General features: G+C 46.1%; 4 protein-coding genes across 6 annotated transcripts; all 4 read left to right on the plus strand.

The window, feature by feature from the left end:
* The first annotated feature begins 59 nt into the window (after nucleotides 1-59).
* b3gntl1 (UDP-GlcNAc:betaGal beta-1,3-N-acetylglucosaminyltransferase-like 1) lies at nucleotides 60-12,572 on the plus strand. 2 transcript variants are annotated; one of them, XM_057036278.1, is made up of 13 exons: nucleotides 60-1,338; nucleotides 1,573-1,707; nucleotides 1,771-1,870; nucleotides 2,409-2,473; nucleotides 2,704-2,769; nucleotides 3,386-3,481; nucleotides 4,935-5,030; nucleotides 5,430-5,554; nucleotides 6,478-6,613; nucleotides 6,676-6,744; nucleotides 6,881-6,955; nucleotides 7,530-7,619; nucleotides 12,433-12,572. In XM_057036278.1, exons 1-12 carry the CDS (start codon nucleotides 1,270-1,272, stop codon nucleotides 7,608-7,610), a joined length of 1,113 nt encoding a protein of 370 aa, XP_056892258.1. In that variant the 5' UTR covers nucleotides 60-1,269; the 3' UTR covers nucleotides 7,611-7,619; nucleotides 12,433-12,572. The 2 variants fall into 2 exon arrangements, with proteins under 2 accessions (XP_056892258.1, XP_056892259.1); XM_057036279.1 differs by having other exon boundaries at nucleotides 1,573-1,689.
* On the plus strand, nucleotides 11,729-14,082 carry LOC130526956 (meteorin-like protein). The gene is made up of 5 exons (XM_057034953.1): nucleotides 11,729-11,823; nucleotides 12,433-12,616; nucleotides 12,701-12,926; nucleotides 13,599-13,658; nucleotides 13,772-14,082. Exons 1-5 carry the CDS (start codon nucleotides 11,729-11,731, stop codon nucleotides 14,080-14,082), a joined length of 876 nt encoding a protein of 291 aa, XP_056890933.1.
* Nucleotides 14,083-15,886: 1,804 nt separating this feature from the next.
* LOC130527605 (NACHT, LRR and PYD domains-containing protein 12-like) lies at nucleotides 15,887-22,737 on the plus strand. Of its 2 annotated transcripts, none has more exons than XR_008951081.1 (11): nucleotides 15,887-16,040; nucleotides 16,790-16,948; nucleotides 17,213-17,313; nucleotides 17,726-19,508; nucleotides 19,593-19,766; nucleotides 20,073-20,246; nucleotides 20,333-20,506; nucleotides 20,842-21,015; nucleotides 21,322-21,495; nucleotides 21,760-22,201; nucleotides 22,342-22,481. XR_008951081.1 is itself a non-coding variant. In XM_057036261.1 (11 exons), exons 2-11 carry the CDS (start codon nucleotides 16,815-16,817, stop codon nucleotides 22,547-22,549), a joined length of 3,270 nt encoding a protein of 1,089 aa, XP_056892241.1. In that variant the 5' UTR covers nucleotides 15,888-16,040; nucleotides 16,790-16,814; the 3' UTR covers nucleotides 22,550-22,737. The 2 variants fall into 2 exon arrangements, 1 of the variants encoding a protein (XP_056892241.1); XM_057036261.1 differs by having other exon boundaries at nucleotides 15,888-16,040; nucleotides 21,760-21,933; nucleotides 22,342-22,737.
* Nucleotides 22,738-22,891: 154 nt separating this feature from the next.
* tekt4 (tektin 4) lies at nucleotides 22,892-25,287 on the plus strand. The gene is made up of 7 exons (XM_057036274.1): nucleotides 22,892-23,725; nucleotides 23,949-24,019; nucleotides 24,098-24,241; nucleotides 24,309-24,395; nucleotides 24,465-24,600; nucleotides 24,690-24,844; nucleotides 24,908-25,287. Exons 1-7 carry the CDS (start codon nucleotides 23,198-23,200, stop codon nucleotides 25,119-25,121), a joined length of 1,335 nt encoding a protein of 444 aa, XP_056892254.1. The 5' UTR covers nucleotides 22,892-23,197; the 3' UTR covers nucleotides 25,122-25,287.
* The last annotated feature ends 540 nt before the right edge of the window (nucleotides 25,288-25,827 follow it).

The raw sequence follows: 25,827 nt of genomic DNA on the forward strand, positions 1-25,827 counted from the left end.
TATGTTCCACTTCGAGTCTTGGCTGACTTGTGCCAGTCAGAGATGTATTAATCAGTTCAGTATTGAACAACACACATTTAGGTTGAGATTTTTTTTAAATCCAGGAACATCTTTTCTACAGGGTGCTTATTATTCAGTTTTTTCCTCTCATTCTCTACATACATTCTCTTTACTCTCTCTCTTTTTACTCTCTACTAATCCTGAGGAAGATTACCTGATTCTGTATTCAATCCCTGCCTCTATCATTTACTATGGAGCTGACCTCTCAAAGATGTCGTTAGACTAAGAAAAGGAACTGTTATATTTCACTGACCTTATATGTATATGTCGCTGTTCATTCAGACAAACTTGATACTGGGCTGCTGGAAGGCAGTTAGCAGTTGCTCCATCTGACCGCTAGATGGCAGCAATTAAACTGTTGATAAAATCCGTGGACGTTTTCTTTTCATCCCTTATTGATTGTTGGGTATTAGTTTTGGGGTTTTTCTTTTCAGTATAGTGTCTATAAAAGTGTGATGCTAGTCCAGATCACACAATTATCCTCCAGCAGCCCTGAGGCTAACACACCTCCTGAAGATACAGCATGCAAAGTTAAACAGACGGCAGAAGGGGGAAATGGAAACAAGGATTACAAACCGCAAATTTCCTACTTATTGTACAGATCTCAAAATTCAAGAGGAAAGAAAATGTGAGGACTCTGAATTTAATTTATACTGTTATCCCTTGTTAATATTATTTTCCTCTCTCACCACATTTGATGTTATTTTTCCTTTCAAATGTATTTTGATAATAGATTATTAAACAATTCACATTTACACACAGTATGGTCCGAAATATGTAAACGTACCAAATAAAAGCTCTTTTGTCGAACTGTAACGTCTCTGGCTAAACGTCGACACTGTGACGTCACATGACTGACAGGTAGTTTTAACCAATCACTTGTGTGTCCGTTTTCTTCACTATCCAATAGGAACCCGTTCTGCATTGTTTCCGGAAGTTGTTGCATTCGTGTTCTCTGATACGTTTAACAAACCCTAGACTTTAAAAAAAACAACATCTAATGTGCTCACATTGCACTTCTTGTTTATAAATGTCTAAAAAGTTATTTACCAAAAATGTGTCACGAAAAACAGTTTTTTACGTGCAGGACGAGGAAAGTAGCAAGTTAACGACGAATTCTTCTTCCGGGCAACCATCAATTCTCGGTTTTTGGCTGTAATTTTAAAACTGCTTTATGTTTGGACAACACTGGCGGTGTCAGCCTTCCCAATGGATGAAATGAACCCACCAAAGCGTCTCCGAACCACGAACGAAGAGAGCCGAATAGAAGTGGACGTGGTGGGTGAACAAAGATCTCGTCGGTGGTGTCTCGTCATAAATTACTAAATCATTTTTAATGACCTATTCGCTAAAGAAAATTATGAATTCATAGTAAATGCTTTGCTTCAACAACAGGGAAATGATGGAATTACTTGTTTCCTTTAGTCATTTTTCACTTATCCCAGCAGAAATATGCGTCTTGACCATTAAATGAGTGTGCATCTATTAATTACTGTCTGTTTGTCTGTCCAGAGTATCATCATGCCAGTCTATAATGCCGCCTGTTGGCTGGATGAATGTCTACAGGCAATAATGCAGCAGGATTTTACTGGAACAATGCAGCTCTCTGTGTTTGATGACGCCAGCACCGTGAGTCTGTTTTTGCAGGTACCGAAACAAGGAAGTAATTCACCAAAGCTCACGTCCACCTACCGTATGTTCTCCCATCAGGATGACTCCAGGGCATCAGTGGAAGGATGGAGGGAAAGGCTGGAGGGCAAAGGCATATCGGTAGTGATGTCTGGCCACAATTCCGCACATCCTAGAGGAGGTGAATATATCTTGGAAAATGATCATGTGGACCAAAAGTGTTTTAAAACACACAGTTTAAGCTGTAATTACTAGCTTCGCCTGCAGCCATCTTTGCAATTATCTTAAAGAAAAATCTTTGCATAGCCAAATATGATAAGATAACCGCAACCAAATGTTTGAGGCACCTCAACTGTCTCCTCTCAGTGCTGTAGAGCAGCGGATCTGAGTTCCTCTCAGTTGGGTGGCTATCTTGGTCTTTCTTTCAAGCTGGTAAATTAAAAACTTTGTTCTTGGCCATGATTGTACAGATGCTGCAAGAAGTTACAACAATGAACACTGCTGAAGTGCACTTTAAAGTATTTTACAGCCAAATAAAAGTAATATGCTACTTCGAAATAGTAAACATATTAATAAGCTAATTAGCTTGTTTTAATAATGATTATTGTTTTATGTTCATAAAGAATTTTCAGACATTTTGAAAATAATACCACCTTATTTTTGTGTTGAATGAGATTATGATGGCAATTGAATTTATAAGCACTTTGCCTGTTTCTTAGTGGGATACGCTAAGAATCAGGCGGTATCTCAGAGCCGTGGACGATACCTGTGCTTTCAGGATGCGGTGAGTGCGTGTTTTACACAGCTTTTTTTGATTTCCCTGCCCAGATGTCTTCCATAACGGACCATGTCAAAAGCAATTTTATAAGCTTTGGTTTTTCCTCAATCGTACGGTTCTACAGTTTCTGTCGCTTGTTTCGTGTAATTATTTATGCATTATTTAAAACCTGGTCAATGATAATTATCAGTAGCTGCAGTTTGTTGAGTCATATGTGGTTCACATTATATTTACAGGATGACGTCATGTTGCCTGAAAGGGTTCGTTTTCAGTACGAAGCATCTGTCCTCCATCCAAACTCTGTAAGTCCCCTCTCGAATATTTGTATGCTGTCGAACTTTCCATTATTCTAATGTTATCATTTAGCTGCTTTAGTTAGGATTTTTAAAAATGACAACACTATTTGGTGATCAAGTCATTTGGAAGCAAAGAAAAACAAATGTTTTGCATTCGGTATTTGTAAATGTCCCACTGTTGGATCTCCTTCACCTGAAGTATTGTTGATTATTAAAATCGAATTTTAGATTGTGTTTTCAAGACCTCTGATCATTCCCCCACCCTCAAAATTAAAAATAAAAATGTTTTGGCTGTGTGTGTGTCTGTCAACGTGTGTCCTGTCAGGGAGTTGGCATGTAGAACAGTGTGATTTTCCGGTGTTGACACTTTCTGTGACATGTTGAGTTAGAGGTCAAAGGTCACATGTTTAAGGGAAGTGAGGGAGACAAGCATGGAGACAGCAGACTTGCCGCCTTTTTAAGTGATTCTCTGCTGCCTCATGTGCTTCATACGCTCCTTTTCTCCCTTGTTATTTTTCTTTTTGCCTTAAATATATTGAAACAAAGGAGAGACGCCAATGTTTGAACAATTTGTTTGAAAAGTTCATTAGATACGTCCCTGATCCGTGTGGTTTCACCGTAGCTAATCGGCTGTAAAATTCAGAGGATTCCGGAAGGATCTACAGAGCGCTACACTCGCTGGATCAACACCATCGGTCAGGATCAGCTCATCTCCCAGGTAAACACGCGCAGCGGTGGGTTTGTGGGAGAGGTCACGTACCAGGCGGCAGCACGGGGCTGACAGAAACAGGAAGCCATACCTGCTGTCTGCAGTTTCTACGGAAATATGTCAGAGGAGTGCACGGAGCACACGGCAAACCCACCCTGACCCGCCTGACTGTGAATGTCTCACTACAGGAAAGGGGTCACAGTGTTGTTGGTGGAAACAACTGATGGTGGAAAATGTCTGTGGATTACATATCAGCACTGCTCAAAACAGTTAAGGGAACACATCATCATCATCATTGTTAGAGTGAGTCGATCACACTTTAATGATGATTCTAATGAGTCAAATTAATTCAGCCTGCTGTTCTCCAAATTGGACAGACAAGTGGAAGGGAAAGTCATTATTAAAGGCCACTGAACCCCATTAACTTCGGCACCTTGTCCATGTTCAGGTGAGAACAGGTTCACAATGAGCACATGTGACTAATGGGAGAGTCTGAAGAGCTTGTGGAAAATGTTCTCCTGCTTGAGCTGTGTCAGCAATAAAGACTCTCTACCAGGACATTTCATTCCCAGAGGTTTCCACAGTCTTCACTTAATTTTTCAACCAGTGTCTCACTACAGCTCTCCAAAAGTATAAACACACCAAACCGAAACGTCCAGGATCTGTATGTCTGTGAGCTGGGATTTCAACCTAAATGTAACTTCATCTTAACCTCATGTAGGAATTTTAAGCGGTCATTTAAGACAACTGTTTCTTTTAACAGTGTAAATATTTGCTGTAATTACTACAATGAACAAAACACTGTCATGCGGGGTACAAAAGAGCCGTGACTTACCCTTACACACACACACACGCGCGCCAAGTGGGCGTACCAGGTTATTCATATGATATCAGGTTTCGTAGAGCATGACAATTAGCTCATATACCGGTTCTGCACATTTTTATTCTCTCTTTCGTGATCCTCAAATGTCAGTTTATCACAATTATATATAGACTGAAGCTGGAACCAGAGCGGTCATCTGTGACGTGTTAGCTATGGTTGTCCCAAACCTGGCTGTGCCCCACCAACTCCTTACAACCACCGTCGTCCTCTCCCCCTTGGTGTCCTCCATTTTCCCAGAACTCATTTTTATTCCACTTTTTCATCCCGTTGGCCGCAGTTTACATCTGCGAAATGTTGCAATATTACAACAGAAGGGAGGACAAACACACACACTCACACGCTAGATTCTGTCCAGCTGTTCACCCAGCTGAATCCAGATGTTTTTCACAATTTACTTATTCACCCTGACTATTTGTAATACCTAATGAATCTCAGCTATGCATCAGAGTTTTCTCTTGCTAAGAAGAGTCACACACTCTTGCACATGCAGGCACACATAGAAATAAAACAAAACATGTTTTTGACTTGATCACTGGGTTTGTTTTATATGTTTTCCCCTTCTTTGTCACTGTGTCTTAGATATACACGTCTCACGGGCCCACAGTCATCATGCCGACATGGTTCTGCTCCAGGAGCTGGTTCTTGGAAGTTGGACCGTTTGACGAGGGAGGCAAGGTAAACGTTCATACAGAAATAATTCCCAATGTATTCACACTGCTCTGAAAAGGAAGAACACCAGATTAGACCCCAGGATGAGTTGGTTCTGCCCCCTCGAGGCTCGCTGTCCTAACATTAGATCTCCAGTTTTCAGCAGCGCATATTTAACTAAAGTCTACAACTACCCGAGATCAGAGTAGCTTTAGAATGAGTCTTCTGGCCCTGTTTGAAGAGCGCATCTCTGCAGGCACAAAACGGACGGTATGCGAGGGGCCACACCCCGCGCAGGGGATTTTATTGTATCTTTGAATGCTGCGCGGTTGTGCAAGCAGCACCCAGTGTATTGGGTCAATGTTCAGCAGTGTAACGCATTTACCAACATGCATCACCGACCATTGTCTTCCTCTTCCCATGCAGGGAGTCCCAGAAGACTTGCTCTTCTTCTACCAGAGTATTCGTCAAGGAGGGGGGGTGTTCAGGGTTGACCAGTGCCTGCTTGTGTACCGTTACCACGAGAAGGCAACCACACACTCCGTATCCGAGTCAGTCCCTATCATTTACTTTGTGATGGCATTTTCACTAGACACAAGCATTAAATCAATTATAGCCACAATCTGCTAATAGAGTAAGACATTATATGAATATAAAAGTATAGATAATTGCATGTATATACCATGTACGCATGTACACGGACCTATAAATAAGGAGTCGTCTGACAGACAACATGGAGAACATCCACCTACTCACAGCTGTTCACTAGCATCTCACGTTATCACATGGGATTTATACACACACAGGCATGCGTGCACACACATTTTTCAGCTGTGTGTGTGTCCTTGCATGCTACATACTGACCACTGAATTTCACTTGAAGTGAGGACATTTCAGGTTCAGATTGATTCTAAATTAGGGTTGTGGTTAGGATTTAGTTATGAGGGTTAAGGTGAGGAGCTGTGATTGTCTGTGAGCTTCCTCCCAGAGATCCTGTAGAAGTACGTGTGTGACGGATGTGACACCGCTGTCAAGGTCAATTAGTTTGTGTGTGTGTGCGTGTCTGTGCGCTCTCCTCCTTTCCTTCTTTCTGTCAACTGCTCAGTTATTTGCTGTCTTGACAGACTCCTTCACCAGTCATAAACGTCTACATTTATTATTTCTTTATCTATAGTTGGATGACCATTTCACATTTGTCTTTCCTCACTGCCATCAAAAGAAGCCATGTTTGTTTCTGCCCCTCTCTCTCTCTCTCACTCTCATACACACGCACACACACACAGAAGTCTGTTAACATGAGAACAGGAAGTCTCTGAGATTAAGGTTTTATCAGATAGAAGGCCTTTCAATCTCACAGCTCTGATATAGGCACACAACTAAGTTGTTGGGATCTGGATCTGTTAATTGGTTTGGTCCTGTGTAGTCATGACTGAGACTGACATACTGTACTTCTTTAATCATCTGTTGACTCAAGGGAAACCATTTGGAAATTACGAGTGGACTTCTTACAGGAGAGAGTTCTCAGTCACTGGGAGAACTTTACCATATGGAATGCTGGGAAGCAGGGTCGTAAGCTGTACAGATCCCTCAGTCCAGCCAATCAGAAGAAGGTAAGTTACTTATAATGTGTGAGTTTAATTTTTTAGTTTCCTACCAATTTCTTCTTTCTTAGGTCCGAGCTTTCTGTGACGTCGATGAGAACAAGATCCGGAAAGGTTTTTATACACATGAAGAATCTAAAGTGAGTTTGATCACTGTGATCCAGTGAAGGTCTAAAGATGATCACCTGAACACTCAATGCTTTGATTTCTATGAGGCAGCATCCAGACTGTGACGCATGTTTATTCTCCTTTTGTTCAACACTGATGTCCTTCCAGCAAAGACCCAAGCCAAAGATACCGATCCTGCACTACAAAGCTGCCTCAGCCCCTCTCATCATCTGTGTCAAGCTGGTGAGCAGAAAATGTGCTCGTGTGTCCTGTGTTTGCAGCTTCTGACCTCCGTTCCTCAAGTCTGTAATCTAAACTCACAGCATAATGACCGTGTGTGTCCGGCACACACACTCACTTGCAGAAGCTGGCCAGGAAATGGGCAGAGACAGCACCCTGATCACATGGTGCTTGAGTAAACATCAGATTGTTTGGCCTGCGGTCAGTTTCTTTGACAGTGTCCATTCCTTTATTTGGTGGATGGACAATAATCCCTACAGACACTCGCAGCCGACTCAATGCTGAATTACAAACGTAGTTTTTGTCTTCATTCTTCCAGGTGCGGCTATTAACTCCACAATGGCTCCACCTTCGGGGGCCACTAATTACGCAATTATGAGAATTATAGAACAAGGAAAGCTGGGCTTAATCATTGACTCTCTTTCTAATGCACACTGACACACAGACAAAATCTTATCCAAACACCTGGATCTTTACCTTAAAAACACAGCAGGGGAACATTAACACGGATTAAAAGACAAACCACCAGGACTGTTTATGTTTGATAGTCTTTTAATTTTAGATTTTGTACTTGCAGGACATGACAGGAGGCATTCTGGAGGAAAACCTGGACTCCCTGAATCTGAAGGAAGGAAGCGATTACTTCCATTTCAACTGACTGCTCCAGGTGAAGAAGAAAGAAAGAAATGGCCCCATAGTGGCTGTTGTTGCTGTGAAGCTGCAGCGAGGAGCAAAGGGCGACTCACAACACAGCAACCCGACCTTGATTTGTGTCTCAAGGTAGAAATCGGGCGAGCACAAACTCTGATCAACAAAACATGGAGTCAAAACACGTTTAAAAACAAAGCACAGCCTTGTTGCTTCTCTCTGGAGGAAAATTCTTGTTGGGCAACGGGAATTTCTGAAAAAGAAAAAATTTGATGTGTTGAAATGTCCGTATCCCAACCTGAGAGAAACACTGTGGCAACGCACACAAATGGGCTCAAACCTCAGCAAACTGAGCAACATTGTTACAAATTGAGCAAAAAATCCCCCTCAGTAATGTGAGAAACTCAGAAAGTCATCTAGAAAGTTGCGATTTCACATCGTAGGGTCTGATTCATGTCCTCGGTTACTTTTAACGTACAGTTTGGTTTCGTTTTTGTCCATCCCGAGGCTGTATTGACAAACCAGCTTGTTCGTTTCGCTCAAATTAATTCGGAGCTGTAATCCTCTTCCTGTAGTATTAAATCTTAAATTATCCAACTGTTCAACGTGCACGAGATGGCAGGGGGAACTCCAGGTGCTTCCCGGTGGTGTTTTGTTGAGTAATCCCATGTGGACTCTGGTATTAGGACATCATCGCAGAAGACTCATCTTATAAAGTGTGGTGTGTGTTATAATCTCAGGTTTGCCCAGAGTTTCCTCTGGTGCAACCACATAAACTCAGACGCAGGCTTACATCTGCTACAAATACACAAACATGGATCCTGCACGTTTGTGTTGCTTTCCTGGGCCCTCTTACGAAACCTAAAGAACAATAACCCCTTTAAGAGAGCATAGTTCTATTATATAAATACTCACCAAAAGGTTTATTTTACCTCACAGAGCGTGGAGTTTTTCCTGCACAAAGGTAAACAGACCTTTTTTCCACAAAATCTCCTGCGGTGTTTCCTGGGTTGGTGGCGTGGTTGGTTTTACTGTAATCCTGCCCACAGGATCTTGTAGTGAGACTATAAACCAGTTGACCAGTCGCAGGATTGCTTGTCTGAATGAGCCTTATGAGAACAAAGTAGTGATTTCTTACTCATATTTATGCATGTCAGACTCTTAATGGAGGCATTTAGTGACTGTGGGAAAATTGGTCCCTTTAGTGATACGAAGGTCATCGGTTTAACCCTGAAGCCCTCCAGTCTACATGTTGAAGTGTCCTTGAGCAAGATAGTCCTGCGTATGAATAGGGGTGGCTGGTTATTCCTAATAAGCGTGAGTCACCCTGAAAGTTAATTTTTGACATCAGTGTGTAAATACAGACTTCCAGCCAGTGAAAAAGCAGCATATGAATACAATCTATTGACTGTATTTATTGGAACAAATATGTGTTGCTGAAAGTAAAAAAATAGCCCTCTTAAGGTGAGAAGGCATTCTGACTCCGCCTTCTTTACCCACCATTCCTCTTGATGGAGCGCCGGGTTGATGAGCAGAGTGAGCTCTAATGGAGAATCTATTATACGGTCCCAGAAAGAGAGTAAACAGAGATTAACTTGGTGTTTATGCTTCAACTCTCCACAGACATCAGACCTGATAAAACACACACGCATCAAATGACTTCAGGCTCCACATACCCTCCCTCATCAAATAAATCTGTAAAAACAAACACACACTGCCACATGCTCTCTGATAAGAGGAAGATAAAAACGATGTGTTTGGGTGAAGAAAGCCGGCAGAGGTTGAACACTTTTACCCATCTGTGGCGGCACCACATTCCTGGAAAAGTCTGTTTTTACAGACTTTAAAATGTATCAGCCCAACACGCTGTGTGTGTGTATGTGTATAATGCGATATATGACAGTAACAGATACACAAAATTGCTACACACATCAATACAATATGATAGTTTCAAAATGTATCCAAGCTTTCTTAGATACAATTAGGTACAAAAAATGTAACCTTAATGGGTTGATTATGCTGTTTTGAAGTGCCAAGTTGTGACCATCATGTATCCTTTTAACTGGTGTAGCCTGCTTTTGATCGCTCAAATATGCGACATTATTCTTCTCGTTCTCGATATGCATCGTGTGCAGGGTTGTGTTGGACGTGCACAGTTCTTAACTCACGAGTTAAGCTGTTGCTTCATGGCAGTTTTCTCACTCCGGTATGAAGTTGTCAGTCTGTTGCAGGCTGAATGACTGATGCTGTTCTCTGTCCTTCCGCATTGCTTTCACGCTACCCTTGAGAAGAACACTTGAGCTTGTGAGAGATTCAGCTCGGGGCTTCTCAGTTTGCTTACGAGCATATATGGGGGGGGGGGGACCTGAAGAAATCAAGGTCTGAAATCTGAGAAAATGTAATGTGTGTGTGTGGTTAAGGGAGGAGTGTGTGGACAGACAAAGTGTCCCCCCCTGTCAAACTCACTGAGGAGAGCCAGGTGATGTTGGAGGGGTGAGGGGAGCAGGTCAGAGGCTGAGCTGTTCTGTAAATACTTCACATGGTGAAGGAATACACCGGGTCAAACGGCACATCAGCAGCTCAGACTTCTTGCCCCGTGGTGACAAGTTTAGACTCCAGTCACACTCCTTCTACAGCCTCCATATCAATCAAAGAGGCTTTTCTTTTTTCCTCGTTTGAATATAATGAAGCGTCCTTCACGCAGAATTTGTCAGCACAACAGTTTATAAAACATCCTCTTTTTTATTTAATTGGTTTAATCCTTGAAAATCGAGGTGATGAAAAGGATTTTGTGTGTATTCTGAGTGATTTTGGGGCTATCTAAGTGAGGGATGTTAAACAGTTTGTTCTCAGCTGCTTCTGTCAAACAAACTGGATTTGATTTATAAAGAGCAAATTCTGTTTGTGAAAATAATCCCTGTGCTGGAGGTTTAGTTGTCATTTTTAAAGTGAATGTTCTCTAAGATTATGAGTTTAATTGACAACATATACACAGAAAGGTGAATGACACCTTATTTTTGACAGCTTTTTTCAATGAATATATACGATCTTTGGTTGCATTATGTACGAGAAAAATACTAATTTAAAAGCAAGTTTTAAAGCTAAAAGTGACAGTTGCACAAGTTTACTTAACGGATGACTTGCGTGCGTGCGTGTGTGTGTGTGTGCGTGTGTGTGGGTGGGTGCGTGTTATGGCGCGTTGTTTTGGTATTTCTCGAAATGCGTGACATAGCTTTGGCTGTGCGGGGGAATGTGACGACTCAGTAATAAACTCTGTGTTCCGACTGTTTTCTCACGGGAAAAAGAACGAAACAGACGTTTAGACCACATTTGCGACTTTTTCTGAAGAACTATTTTATTGTGTTGAGGCAGTCGGACTGTGAAGGGAGCACGGAATGTGTCCTGCAATTGTCATCACCGTCAGAATCTCGGAATACAGAACTTTTTCCTGATTGTTTCAGGGAATTGTGATATGGCTCTGCTTGTCCGGCGTCCTGCGTGTGTTCCCGTCTGAGGGAATGAGATCCATCTGGCCGTGAACGCATCATCACACACAGGCTGTCGGTGGCAGCTGATATAAAAAAGAGAAATATTGTGCGGAAAACGATCGGCAATAAACGTTTTAACCTATTCTGGCCCAGACCGGTTTTTCCGGCATCAAATTCTCTCTTTGTTTCCTATTTCCCCACATATGCTTTTCATTAATCGGGCCACAGTAGCCTATCACGAGGCCCGTCCAGCTGAACGACGACTCCAATGACGTATGGCCCGTTGCGGCCTGGGAGTGTGGGCGTGGTTTGCAGCGAGAGCTCGCGTGTTGCTCGGTTCGACTCTACTACTGGCACGCGCACTCTGTGAGAATGGGCGGAGCTCACGCGAGCCCAGGCTTTTAAAAGTGTCCTGTCCCGCACCGCGCGCGCTCCGCACGTATTACCTGGAGGAGAGTGGCGAGCGCGTGGTTGTGTCTTGAGTTGCAGCCGCCGTTGTCATCGCAACATGTAGTCCGAACGCTTGGAGCTAAGTTCGGGGCGAGTCTTTACGGTTTCCAGAGATTCGGAGCAGCGAAGTCTGGCCGCGCCGGGGTCCGGACCCCGAACCCCGAACCCCAACCCGCCGGGCACGCACACGATGCTCCCACCGTGCGCTGAGCTCTGGATTACGGCGGTTCTCCTGTGCGTAGCCGCGGCCCAGTACTCCAGTGACCATTGCAACTGGCGAGGAAGGTGAGGATGAGGAGCAGTTATCCGTAACAAGGAGCTTTATTTATTTATTTAATTTGAACTTTAGCTCGAGCTCTTTCAGCAGATTCTGATCTCCATTCGGGGTTATTTGTGCATCTTGGTTAATGTTTAACAGACGTCTCTTTGTGCTATTGTTTGCGGTCACTAGTTATATATTATTTTTTATCTGCTTTTATTGCTTTGATTTACCGCAAAGTCTTGCAATACATAAAAGGCTCTCCCAGTAAGACTTTGCAAGCGTGACAACTGGAATGTCTTTGGTCCAGTTCCTATCTAGAGTAAATAGCTTATCAGGACCGAGTCATAAAATTTGACTTCACATGTTGTTGTAAAGTTTGCCCGCCTTCAACGGGTAATGAGTTAATGGTCCAAATTAGTTCCTGGTGTTACCGCTGCACATGCACATCAGAGACAAAGCCACCACATCTGTCCAGGGTGAAAGATTTGTTGGCAGACAGCTGCGCGGGGTTGGTCTTCGTCACAACCGCACTATCATTAAATCTCTTCCACATGTTGGTTGGAACCTGACGGAATTTCGCCCTTTTTTTTAAAGTAAGCAGCTGTTTTTAAACCCTTGAATTCTTCCTGCAGCGGCCTGAGCCACGAGTCGCACCGCAGAGATGTGGAGCAGGTCTACCTCCGCTGTGCCCAAGGGTCTCTAGAGTGGCTCTATCCCACGGGGGCCATCATCGTCAACCTGCGCCCCAACACGGCGCCCACAGCTGCACACAGGGCGGGTCTGCACGTATGCATCAAACCCTACAGTCACTCCCAGGTAGAGTGAGACGAGCACTGGGGCATCAATAGGCTTTCACTGGTCAGCTTGCTTCATCAGATTGGTTTCTTCCTCCTCGTCCAGGGTTCTCACGTGTATCTGGAGCGTGCTGGCGACCTGACGCTTCTGCTGGGGGCGGAGGAGCACGCCCGGGCGCCCGTGCGCTGCTTCAGCCTGGAGGACGGGGCTCTGTTCGTGGAAGCGGTCCCTGCGATGGACATCAGCCGGAGGATCACAGCGCTGCAGTATGAGCTGGTGCCCAGGCAGGTGCCCGGGGGACACATGTACCCGTACCTGAACTCTGGTCCGGGTAAGGAAGCGCGCGGAGCTTCAGTTTACGCATATTTATGATGCCTGACCACCAGGTCAAAGTCAGTTTGTGTTGTTTCACATCCAGGGGTAGTTTATTTCCACCTTTAGAGTTTTGATTTTTAGATTATGGCCCGAGTCCGTTGTAGCCAATGCAAACACAGAGGCCGCTTCTTTATCTCGCCGTCTTGATTTGGCAGCGCCTCCCTCCCCTCCCCCGCTTCCTTGAAGCTCTTCTCAAAGCGAGCAGGCTAATCAAAAGGCTGCCCTGGGGTCAGGCACAAAAATCAGCCGTTCGCCTCTCAACTGTCAATCAACCACCCCTCCTAAACAGGAAAGTTTGGGCCGCCCCCCGGCGTAAGTCGAGGGGTGCAGTCGGAGGGGTGAGATGGGAGTGTGGCGAGGAAAGCTGGCCCACTATCCTAACGAGACAGGAAAGGCTGCGCAGGCCCGTCCTGAGTGTCTGGACATTTTATAGCTGTTGTTATAGCAGACGGGGTCAAAGGGTAATTCTGTGATTACGCGCCCCCCCTCACCTGCTGTTCTCATCAACATTCCTCCATTCACGTCTCTGCTTCGCTCTTTAAATCTCCCCCCAGAAAACCTGCAAACATGAAAAGTGTTTTGTTTATGACTTGAAATGTAAAGACTCGTGTTTGTGTGTCTGATTTAGTCGCCTGTAAACCCTGCTCAGATGAAGAGGTGCTCCTGGCTGTGTGCAGCAGTGATTTTGGTACGTACTCGCATCCATCTTTGAGCTTTGGGATCCACGTTTACGCCGACTTGTCTACGCAGGCGTCCATCTTTGTGTGGACTAGTGTTGACTGACAGTTTGGGTGTTTGCAGCCGGCGTTGGCAGTTTTGAAGGCGCGGTAACTGGTCCCAGTGGCTACTCCTCTGCCCTGGTGAGTCTGAGCCGGCTCTACCGGCAGAAGAGCAGCACGTTTGCCCGGGGCGCAGCCAGAGGACGCCGCTGGAGAGGACGCGTCAACGTTCCGAAGCAGTGCGGCGCGCCTCCCGAGGCAGACGTGTACCTCCTGACCGGCTCCATTCATTTTGGAGAAGCCTGGCTCGGATGCGCTCCCCGCTACAGGGACTTCCTGCAGCTGTATAGGCGGGCCGAGGGAGAGGGAACGAACCCTTGTCAAGTCGCCTGACAGCGTCCATCTGGCCCCGAACAGTCCGGATTCATGGAAATAAAAAAGTGAGAAAGAGAGGAACGGATACAGAGACGAACGTTTGCAGCTTCCTGCAGATTAAATCATCCATTGCACAATTTCGGTTTTATATTTTTATGCTTTGTAAAAAGCTTTCTGTAAAGATTAGGAGTCTTCTGACAGAAGTGAACAGTTTGCAGCTCTGTGAGTCTTATTGCGTGTTTGTGGTTTGCTGATGACAATCAAGCATCTTTTTATTTCCAGAAAATAAATGATTAACCGAGTCAGTCTAATGGCTTCATACTGTTCCTCTTCTCTGGGAGGCTTAAACCAGGAAGTGGGGGTCATAACTCTAGACTGATGGAAAACACCAAACCTAGCTAAAAAGAAACTCCAGCTCACCTGTTTAGTATTTTAGTTTATTTGTCTTTGGTGGATTGATTTAGATTTTTTTGGTTTCTTGTGGAGAGAAAATCAAGAACAGGTTTGTTACAAGAGTGACAGCAGAATCAATGTGTGTGTGTGTGTGTGTGTGTGTGAGCTGTACATTTGTTTTTGATGCTTTCCCTCTTTCCTGAGGAAGGGTGAGAATCTGTGGAATGTCCTCTCCCACACACACTCACACACACAAAGCTGGTGCATCCTTCATGGTGGGGGCTCTCAGCAGAAGCAGGTATCTCTGACCAATCAGTCTCCAGCCAGCTTGAATTAGAAACGTCACAATAACACAAATCAACAAAAAACGAGCTAGAATGTTAAGGTGCGTGTGTAAAAGGTGTGCGTGTGTTGATGCCAACATCAATCAACACAGAAAGTAGGAGAGGCGGACGGAGATGTTGCCAAATATAATGGAGGTCTAAGATGGACCGAGAAGACTCAAGAGGGTCACCTATATATAACAGCCCTCGCGGCTCTGTATGTGTGTGTTTTAGGGCCAGAGCTCACGCGTACTGCACACCGCCGACGCACAAACAGGCCAGAGGCAGAAACCCAACCCTCCGGGGCAACACCCAAACCCCCCCCCCTCGCCTTGGCATCCTCACTAATTCAGGATGCACTTAAGCGTCTGCAGGAGGGGGTCTTAACGTTAACCTTTCCGTGTGAGAGTGGCGGAGGTATGGAAACAGTTTGAGCTGCAGCATGCGAGGAGCACAGCTGTGCGTTCAGGGAACGGCTGAGCTCGGGGAAAACGCACGCGTGCTCGTGCCCGCATTCACCACCCCTGGTATTTACTAATGCACGGGCTTAAGTTCGTGAGGGTACACAAACATAACACGATGCTTTATGTTACACTCCTATTTTCTTTTCCAATTTGCATTCCCCCTTTTTCCCCCACCCTAAACGCTGTTATTACGGGTATTGGAATTACTTTAAAAAATTCTATAGAAATCAGCCACATGAGCAGAAGATTTAAAAGATTAAATGCGCATTAATCTGTGATTATGACTCAAGTTAAGACATGCTGTATCGTGACCGAATAACGTCAATTCACGAAAGTCCCACAGAGCCAGTTAAACAGGACATAATCCTCCAAAAATTGGCGCTTGATCTTTACGAATGATTCACGATTCAGGGTTGGCCCGGCCTCAGAGCGCCCCCCTGCGGACACTATTATGAAGTTAGGAATTTACGAAGGGAAGAATTTCAACTTAAAATAATGAGAGATTCAATTATCTTTCGTAAACTCTGATTTATGGCGTTAGACTATGTTTCTATGCGGGATCATTTCAGATGTCAGCTAGACTGACCAATTAAATGTCAGCTTCCTGCTGTCAAGTTCAGTTAATCCAAAAGATCAGCAGCAGCGTGCTACCGGCTGTTGCCGCGGGGATGCAGAACAAACCTGACCAGGTAAACCGGTTACCTGAAATCAGGAAGGAAGCTGAAGGTGAAACTAAACTATTAATTTGCCTCTTGGTGGGACGGAAGAGCAGCAGGGAAAGTGAATGAGGACAAGGGTGAGTGCATTTTCATCACCATTAACGTGAAAAATGAAAAAGGGTTCAGACCATCTCGGGTCTTGGTTGGTGTGCGCTTGCGCGTGGATTTCACCTGCAATGTGACGACTTTTTGTCTGGACCTCACACCTTTAAACGGGTGTTTGAGGGATGAAACTCGGTTTTGAGGTTGAGGCAGGTTCAAGTTAGCCATAGCCAGGACTGCAGACTGTTTCCCCCTTTATTTATCCATATATTTGGGTTCTCTTAATTGTTGTTGACAACGAAACACTTAGTTTGAGCCTTGCGCGGTGTTTACAGTGTTGCCATGATCATCTTATTGTTATTGGTCAGCTGCTCTTGGTGTAATTCTGCTGACATCACCCTGATTAAGCTCTTTTGCTGCTACCTCTGTGTGTGTGTGTACATACATACATACATACACACACGCAAGTCTGTAAATAAAAGGACCTCTCTATTATAACATTGTGGATCATTGTAGATTAATGGCAGATGGCTACTTGCACAAGAGTTGCACCTATTTGATTTAAATTGATCTTAAGGGTGATGGACGATTTTATTTAATGGCATTTTATTTGCATTTTGACCTTACTCTTATCTATATCTTAATGAATGCAAACTTAAACGCAACTTAGGTGTGACTCCTACGCATTTTATTTGCTGCTGTGATAGTCAGAATCTAGATAAAAGTATGCTCAGTCCGTTTCCTGATTCTTGTGTTGTGAGCTCACTCTTGTGGAATGGTTCAGCTCTCAGACTGAAGACAACCTGCCAATGATGGCTGCATGTGGGGAGGAAGAGGCGGACTGCTCCTGTCTCCAGTCCTTATTGTCCCCCCGTCCACCTCCGAGCATCCGCTCCAAACACGAACCTCCAGATTTCAGTGAACCTCGACCTTCAGACACAGAGTAGGTGACCGAGTAGCAACCCCACAAAAGGCTGCCACATCCATCCATCCATCCATCCATCCATCCATCCATCCATCCATCCATCCATCCATCCATCATCCATCCATCCATCCATCCATCCACCTAGTTGTTGCGGTTAAACTTGACATATTTCCAGCTTCAATAGCAGCTGCAGTTGGCACATGATGCTTTTACTGATATATATATATATATTTGACTATATTACATATATTTTTGATGGAAATATTTTACTTGTTTTACCAGAGCCATTCATCTGAGTCACAAATGTCACAAGATGGAGAGTGGAGGTGAGTGTCTAAAGGTCCTAGAGGAGCCAGTCTCCACCTGCAACCAGAGGACTTCTGGTAAGTCCTTTTGTCCTATTTATAAGAACAAGGCAGCAGGCCGACACCCAGACCAGAATAATTTCCAAACATGTCACAAATATTAAAGTCTGTTGATGAAAGAACGCCATTTAAACTCACAATTCATTTTTAATGGATGCATGAAGCGTTACCTCACTTCGACCACTAGGGGTCCTCCCAGGGCTCCGATTTGTGCCTTTTTAGCTCTACTGCAACGTTATCATAGGAATTGAGTCATGACGCTTTATTTCAAGTTACACTTTCAGGTTTTATTTTTGTCTCTCAAACATCTGCTATAAAAGGTGGTGGTTCCATTAGTTCAAATATCTGCGTGTGTTGGAAGCGGGACACTTTATCTATAGGCATGAAATCAAAAGAATTACCTGCACGTTTAAATGTTGCCTCCCTACAGATGACAGTCTGCAAAGGGTTGTAGAAGAACACAAAAACGCTTTAAAGACCAGGTGTCAGCGCGTACCCGAAGGTACATATGAGAACAGTAATGTGACGCCGCTGAACAAGATCTTCACGGAGCTCTACATCACAGACGGACTGAGTGAGGACGTTAATACTCAACATGAGGTGATGCAGCTGGAGACCACCTCCCAGAGGAGCGCCCTCCATCACAACCCCATCAAGTGTGGAGACATATTTAAACCCTTGACTAAAAGAGAGAAGTACATCAGGGTGGTTCTGATGTACGGCGTGGCCGGCATCGGAAAAACCTTCTCCGTGCAAAAGTTCACCCTGGACTGGGCAGCGGGGCTGGAGAACCAGGATGTCAACTTGGTGATTCCGCTCTCATTCAGGGAGCTGAACTTGATCAAAGACGGCCGCTACAGCCTCCTGGAGCTGCTCTGGGTTTTTCATTCAACTTTACAGGAGATGGCAGCGGAGACGCTCGCCGCCTGTAAACTCCTCTTCGTCTTCGACGGCCTGGATGAAAGCAGGCTTCAGATGGATTTCAACAACTCACGGGTCGTGTCTGACGTCACCGAGGAGTCGTCCGTCGACCTGCTGCTGACGAACCTCATCCGGGGGAACTTACTTCCGTCGGCTCTGGTCTGGATCACCTCCCGACCTGCGGCAGGTGATCGAATTCCTCCACGGCTGGTGGACAGGGTGACAGAAGTGCGAGGCTTCACCGACTCCCAGAAGGAGGAGTACTTCCGGATAAGGTTCAGTGACGAAGATCTGAGCAACAGGATTATATCCCACGTCAAGACCTCCAGGAGCCTCCACATCATGTGTCTGGTCCCGATCTTCTGCTGGATCACCGCTACAGTTCTGGAGCACATGTTCTCCACGGACGAGAGAGAGGAGCTTCCAAAGACCCTGACGGACATGTTCTCATACTTCCTGCTGGTTCAGATTAACAAGAAGAAACAGAAGTACGGTGGAGAATATGAGGCAAGTCCTCAGGAGCTGACTGAGTCTGACAGGGGGCATCTTCTGAAACTGGGGCAGCTGGCTTTTGAACATCTGGAGAATGGAAACATTGTGTTCTATCAAGAAGACTTGGAGCAGTGTGGTCTGGATGCCAAGGAGGTGCTGGTCTACTCAGGCGTTTGCACTGAAATCTTCAAACGGGAGAGCGTGATCTTCCAGAAATCGGTCTACTGCTTCGTCCATCTGAGCATTCAGGAGTTCCTGGCTGCCGTCTACATGTTCCAGTGTTTCACCAGCAGAAACACGCAAGTGCTGGACAATTTTCTCAACATGCACGTCCCGGACCTGAATACGTTTCTGACAGAAGCCATAATGAAATCCTTTGAAAGTAAAAACGGTCACCTGGACCTGTTTGTCCGCTTCCTCCACGGCCTCTCGCTGGAAGCCAACCAGAGGATCTTGGGAGGCCTACTCGGCCCTACAGACAACAGCTCAGAAGTCATCTCCAACGCCATCGCTAACCTGAAGCAGATGAAGAGCGTTGATATCCCTCCCGAGAGAAGCATCAACATCTTCCACTGCCTAATGGAGATGAACGACCAGTCAATACATCAAGATATCCAGGAGTTCCTCAAATCACAGAATAAATCAGAGACGAAGCTCACAGAGGTTCACTGTTCTGCTCTGGCCTACATGCTCCAGATGTCAGAGAAAGTTCTGGAGGAGCTGAATCCGGAGAAGTACAACACGTCGATGGGGGGGAGACAGAGGCTGGTTCCCGCTGTGAGGAACTGCAGAAAAGCCAAGTAGGTTATCAGGGAGGATTCTGACTTCAAGTTAAACTCGACTGCATGGTCGCACGCGGGCGTTGATTTCCTCCGTCTTCACAGGCTCTCCAACAGTCGGCTGTCAGACGTTCACTGTGAGGTCGTAGCCTCGGCCCTGAGGTCCAACCCGTCCCATCTGAGGGAGCTGGAGATGAGCGTCAACAAGCTGCAGGATTCAGGAGTGAAGCTGCTGTGTGCTGGACTGGAGAGTCTAAACTGCCGACTGGAGACTCTGGAGTCAGTTTGTGTATTTTGCTGGAGACCCGTGGTTCCATTCGTGGTGATTTAGATTCAGTTGATAAAAGGCAGCAGAAATAAGACCCCGTGTTCCCCCAGGAGGGTCAGGTCAGGTCAAAGATATGACCTGACCTGACCGTTAGAACGCTCTTCCTTGTGAAGTCCAGTTGGCCTATTTCAAGCCGAAGAATGTTTTAATAATTTGTGATCAGCGTTGTGATAATTGAGAAGCAGATAATCTGGACCAGCAGTTTTAAAAGTGGCCTGTGGATAAAGTCAAACAAAACATCTGTATCCTTGACACAGGCTGAGGAACTGCAGCCTGTCCCGGCTCAGCTGTGCGTCTCTGGCTTCAGCTCTGAGGTCCAACCCGTCCCACCTGAGGGAGCTGAAGCTGAGCGAGAACGAGCTGGAGGACTCAGGAGTGGAGCTGCTCTGCGATTATCTGGCGAATCCGCAGTGTCGGCTGGAGACTCTCAGGTTTAGAGCTGTAAACATAAAACCCACCGATGAGTCGACAGTATCCAGAATCTGGATTCTTCTCGTCTGCTTCTTCCTGTGAGCAGATTGAGCTGCTGTAGGCTGTCCCAGGTCAGCTGTGCGTCTCTGACATCAGTGCTGATGTCCAACCCGTCCCACCTGAGGAAGCTGGAGCTGAGCTACAATGAGCTGCAGGACTCAGGAGTGGAGCTGCTCTGCGGGTTTCTGAGGGCTCCGCAGTGTCGACTGGAGAGTCTCGGGTCAGACGCCAGTTTGTTGTTGTTTGTGGGTGACCTCTGCAGCGCAGACTCGTGTTAGGATCCTCCCGTTCCCTTTAGATATACGACTGTAGCGATACAATAAACACTAATTCAATCAAGTCTCTCTTTTTACCCCTTTATTTAGAAATAAGAGTAAATAAAAGACCATTCCATAGGCAGCGGAGTAAATATAAGACAATTCTGCAGAGACCTGCACAGAAAAAAGCTGTTATAGAGGAAACTGAGCGCTGTCAGACGTGGAGTTGTTGCCCTTTATGTGTCCTGGATGTGTATGTAGCCTATCGCTTAGATTCCAGGATTTGTCCTTTCTTCAGACTACAGCGCTGCAGCCTGTCCCAGCTCAGCTGTGCGTCTCTGGCTTCGGCCCTGAAGTCCAACCCGTCCCGAGTGAGGAAGCTGGAGCTGAGCGACAACAAGCTGCAGGACTCTGGAGCGGAGCTGCTCTGTGACTATCTGGAGTTTCCACAGTGTCGCCTGGAGAGTCTCAGGTCCGCTGAATCTCTCACATATCGCATATGCTGGGTTTATTTATATCGTTTAGTTATAATTTCTTAGATTGCAATTAAGAAAGTGGGTTATTTTGCATTTCTTGTTCAGATTTTTCAGTTCGTCTATATTTGATCTGCAGTTATGTTAAAGACTGTAAATATGCAGCCATACAATAAGTGTGGGGAATACAACATTTCCATTTTTAGGGGCTTTATTTCCTCCATTTTTTCCTTCCTGTGTTGAAGCAGAAAAATGTGGTTAACCTGTTTATTCCAACACACGACCATCCTGGGTTCTGTGTTCAGGCTGAGGCACTGCAGCCTGTCCAAGATTGGCTGTGCAGCTCTGACGTCGGCTCTGAAGTCCAGCCCGTCCCACCTGAAGGAGCTGGAGCTGAGCTACAACGAGCTGCAGGACTCAGGAATGGAGCTCCTCTGTGGTTTTCTGGAGCTCCCACAGTGCCGACTGGAGATCCTCAGGTCAGACACCAGTTGAGCTGCAACATTAAAGTCTGATTTATTTTTGAAAAATACACTCATCGCACATTCTAAGGACTTTCAGGGATTCCCGACTCATATTAAAAATGCGTGAAACATTGCAAAGTGTGAAGCAGACTGTCGTATATTCAGGAAAACCGAGAAACACAATCCTCTTTTGGGACCGCAGTCCTCAGTTCAACTGTTATTAATAGCAAAGGGGATGTAAAAAGTGGCTGGAATGATTGCAAATCCTTCATCATCCAGGTTGAGGCACTGCAGCCTGTCCCAGGTCAGCTGTGCAGCTCTGACGTCGGCGCTGAAGTCCAGCCCGTCCCACCTGAAGGAGCTGGAGCTGAGCTACAACCGGCTGCAGGACTCAGGAGTGGAGCTGCTGTGCGAGTTTCTGAGGGCTCCGCAGTGTCGACTGGAGAGTCTCGGGTCAGACGCCAGTTTGTTGTTTTGCTCTGTGGGCGACCTCTGCAGCGCAGACTCGTGTTAGGATCCTCCCGTTCCCTTTAGATATACGACTGTAGCCATACAATAAACACTAATTCAATCAAGTCTCTGTCAGGCGGGAACCTGCAAAGATTCCGACTGGAGACTCTCAGGTCAGGTGCTTCTGTTGACGCAGATCTAACAGCCCCCCCCCCCAGAACCATAGAACCTGATGAATGCTGATGCAGAACTTCATGTCATACTTTTAGAGGTAGTTTGCTGTTTGAATAAAAACTACAGAAGTCTAATAGTGTCTAATTCAAAGCCAGACATAATCTTAAAACATCTGAATGGATTATTAGAGGATTAGGAGTGGATTTATGTGCATTTTAATCTGAATTCTTCACTCAGATTAAGGGGATGTAGTCTGTCTGGAGACAGTTGCACCTCTCTGGCCTCAACCTTGAAGTCCAAGAGCGACCCGTCCCATCTGAGGGAAGTGGTGCTGAGCTACAACGGGCTGCAGGAGACGGACCTGAAGATGCTGGAAGAGTTCAGAGGTCAGGAGGATGGAAAGAATGCCAGCTTTACGGAGGATGACGATCTTGTGTTTATATAGCCCACTGACTGATGTGGACCAAACCTGTCTGCTCTCCCCTCATCAAGCAGTAACATTTATATTTTTAGCTGCCCTCTCTCTGCACATTTAAGCAAAAGTCTTTTTTTTCCATATTTGTGGCCTAATTTTATCAGCATATCAGTGTATTTTACCGGTAAGAGAAAATAAAGCAAGTGTTTTATAGTTTATGTAATTGTGTCGCATTTGAGTGGATCAATCGTGATGTCTGAACCCACATGACACTTCTGGAGAGGTGAGCATCACTTCTATTTGACAGGTTATGTATATGAAACATTGCACCTCAGGTTAAAACAACCATAACAATCGGTACAGGTACAACAGTAACTCCGAACTCACTCTCCCAGCATGCCCTCTGTCCCTACGTCATACATCACCTGTCGGCAGAAAACACATTTTAATTCCGATTATAACGCAACTGGATAGTAATCCTGATGAGGGGAAATTACACACGCACTAAATTAACATATAGAATAGTTTGGAGGAGAGCAGCTACGGAGACACAAAGATATTTAGTTAAATGAGCCAGAGTTGCTGTAACCAGGCAACGTCAAACAAACATTAGTCTGACCGACCTCCAGCCGAAGCTTCCTTCATTCAGGTCACGGAGGTTTTCCCGACCTCGTGAAAATGAGCTCAGAGGTTTTAGTGTCACGGCCGCGCTATGACACCAGAGTTAAGGCTCTGGGGGCTCCTGAGAAAGAGCCCCGCGCCCAGTCGGAGGTCCCGCCACCGTCAGCGGGCACCGCCACGGTCGGATACCGCTCCGCTAAATACAGCCCGGCGGAATGGTTCTCCAACTACCACAGCATCCTCCAGCAGGCCTGCGACCACCGTGTGAGGGCCCGCAGCGTTCAGAGGGAGTCCAAAACTCTGAAGCAGGACGGCGAGGCCGACACCCAGCAGAGCCAGGCCGACGGGACGCGGCACCTGGGGGCGAGACTCCAAGACATCCACCTCCTGAAGTCCGAGCTGCAGCGGAGCATCGAGCAGCTGATGGCCGACACGCACGCGCTGATGGCGCTGAAGAAAAGGCTGGAGAAGGCGCTCGACGCCACCCAGATCCCGTACGCCATCGCAACCGACAACCTGAACTGCAGGACCAGGAGGCCGCCTGCGGACCTGGTCCGGGACTCTGTGGAGGACGAGCTGTTAAAGGTGGGGGCCCATGGCGGTCTTGGTTTGTGTGAATGAAGCTACTTTGTTCTGATGTGCATGAGCCTCCAGGAAGACTTCTAGACTTGCTTGTGGTTTCTTGATGACATTTCACCTCTGACCCAAGAGGATTCCACAGTTCAGGAGTGAACTTTAAGAAATCACAAGCCATTCCAGTTGACCTATTTTAAGATTCAAGTCCAGGTCCGCTGACATGTGACCGCAGGAGGTGGACTTGATCCGGAGCGTCCAGGCTCTGCTGAAGAGAACCACGGCTCAGGTCGCCAGTCAGATCGCGTGAGTGTCAAACACGGGTGCGGCGAGCGCGCCACATCGCGTCCTTTCGATCAACGGTTGCTTCTTCGCGCTCGTCAGGATGAACCGAGAGGCCAAGCAGACGTTGGAGCTGGACTGGTCCGATAAGCAGCAGGCCTACAGCCTGGATGAGCGCGGCGGGGGATACAGCAACATGAGCCTGGATACACAGCACCACCCCGGCTCAGCCAGCATGCAAGAGCAGTGAGTCTGTGTGTGTGCACGCGTGTGTGTGTGTGTATGAGTGTGTGTAACCTCTGTCCTTTTACAGGTTGTGCAACAGCACATCCTGGGCAGAGTTCACGCAGGTCAACTTGTCCAAGGCTCAGCACGAACATCAGACCACCCAAAGTCTCAGGTACGAACAAACGTGCCGCGCCAGGCTTCGGTGTTGCTGTGTGGTTCTGATGGCGTTTATTGGCGTCAGGGCTCTGGCTGAGGGCATCTTGCAGGACACCACAGAGGATCTGAGAGTCCAGTGCTCCAGAGTGGACCAGGCCTTCAGCCGGCGCTGTGAGGAGCTGGTGGAGGCCAAGACTCAGCTGGAGGTGAAACTGGCTCAGGTAGACGGATGGACGAAGCATTTTTATGACACGTCCTTGAGGTTTATTTGCCGGTGGTTTTAATTCCGACTGTGTGTCACTGTGTGCAGATTTTGGAGCAGATTGGTGACCAGGAGACAAACATTGTGTCTCTGGAACAGGCCGTTCACAACAAAGAGGCCCCGCTGAGAGTCGCTCAGTCCAGACTTTACCTCCGCTCCCTCAGACCCAACATGGAGCTCTGCAGAGATCAAGCGCAGCTCAGGTATCTCCACCTCAGGTATCTCCTCTGTCCCGTTTCTCCTCTATTAATGTCCTTCCTGTGCAGCCTGGAAGCGGAGGTGAGGCAGATCGAGGCCACAGTGGCGTCGCTGGAGCAGCAGCTGAGGGAGGCCAGGAGCTCCCTGAGTCGCCTGGAGGAGTCGCGCGTCGCCCTGGAGAAGGACATCAACTGTAAGACCCACTCGCTCTTCATCGAGAGAGACAAGTGCACGGCTCAGCGCAGGCGCTACCCGCCCGTGTCTGTGCTGTCTGGATACTGAAGAGTGTGATTCCAAATCTGGGTGAGAATAAAGATTCTTAAATAGGATAAGAAAAATACAGAAATGTCATGTCCTGGCAATCCTTTACTTAAAATGTTTAATGTTTTCTTCAGAGTTGTGTGAAAGTTCAATAAAAAAAGACGTTTTGTGCTGCATTTCAACCTTATTCAATCTTATCTTTGTAATGTGTGTTATTTTTTACCACAAGGGGGCGCCTTTGAGTCACAGCAGGCGCTGTTACAAAAGAATCATTAAAGAGCCAATTCTGCGATATTTGGGATGCATTTTACATCATGATGAATATTATTGGCATGGACTTCATATTTAACGTGATGCTGCTGATGATTTATCTATATCTTTATATCATTTATCTTATGAGCAGTATTTAGGCATTTAAGCACCAACTATTTTTGCAAAGTGCTGCCCTCTCATAAGGAGGTGCCACGACGGAGGATGTTATGAAACTGGCGGTCACGTGAAGAGTTCAGGCGTCTTATGGAACACCAAGTGTGTGTGTGTGTGCGTGTGTGTGTGTCTAAAAAAAACACACATTCCCGTCTTCCAAACATCTGAGACCTAATTTGCACATAAAAGGAGACAAATAACACTGATTGCTGTAGGAACTTTAATCTGACAAAGCCAGAAAGAGATCAAAAAGATGTTGTTTGTCACGTTAAACTCACATATCCCATCATGTTGTGGCTGC

Source organism: Takifugu flavidus, chromosome 6, assembly GCF_003711565.1.
Source record: "Takifugu flavidus isolate HTHZ2018 chromosome 6, ASM371156v2, whole genome shotgun sequence".
In the NCBI taxonomy this organism is placed as follows: domain Eukaryota; kingdom Metazoa; phylum Chordata; class Actinopteri; order Tetraodontiformes; family Tetraodontidae; genus Takifugu; species Takifugu flavidus.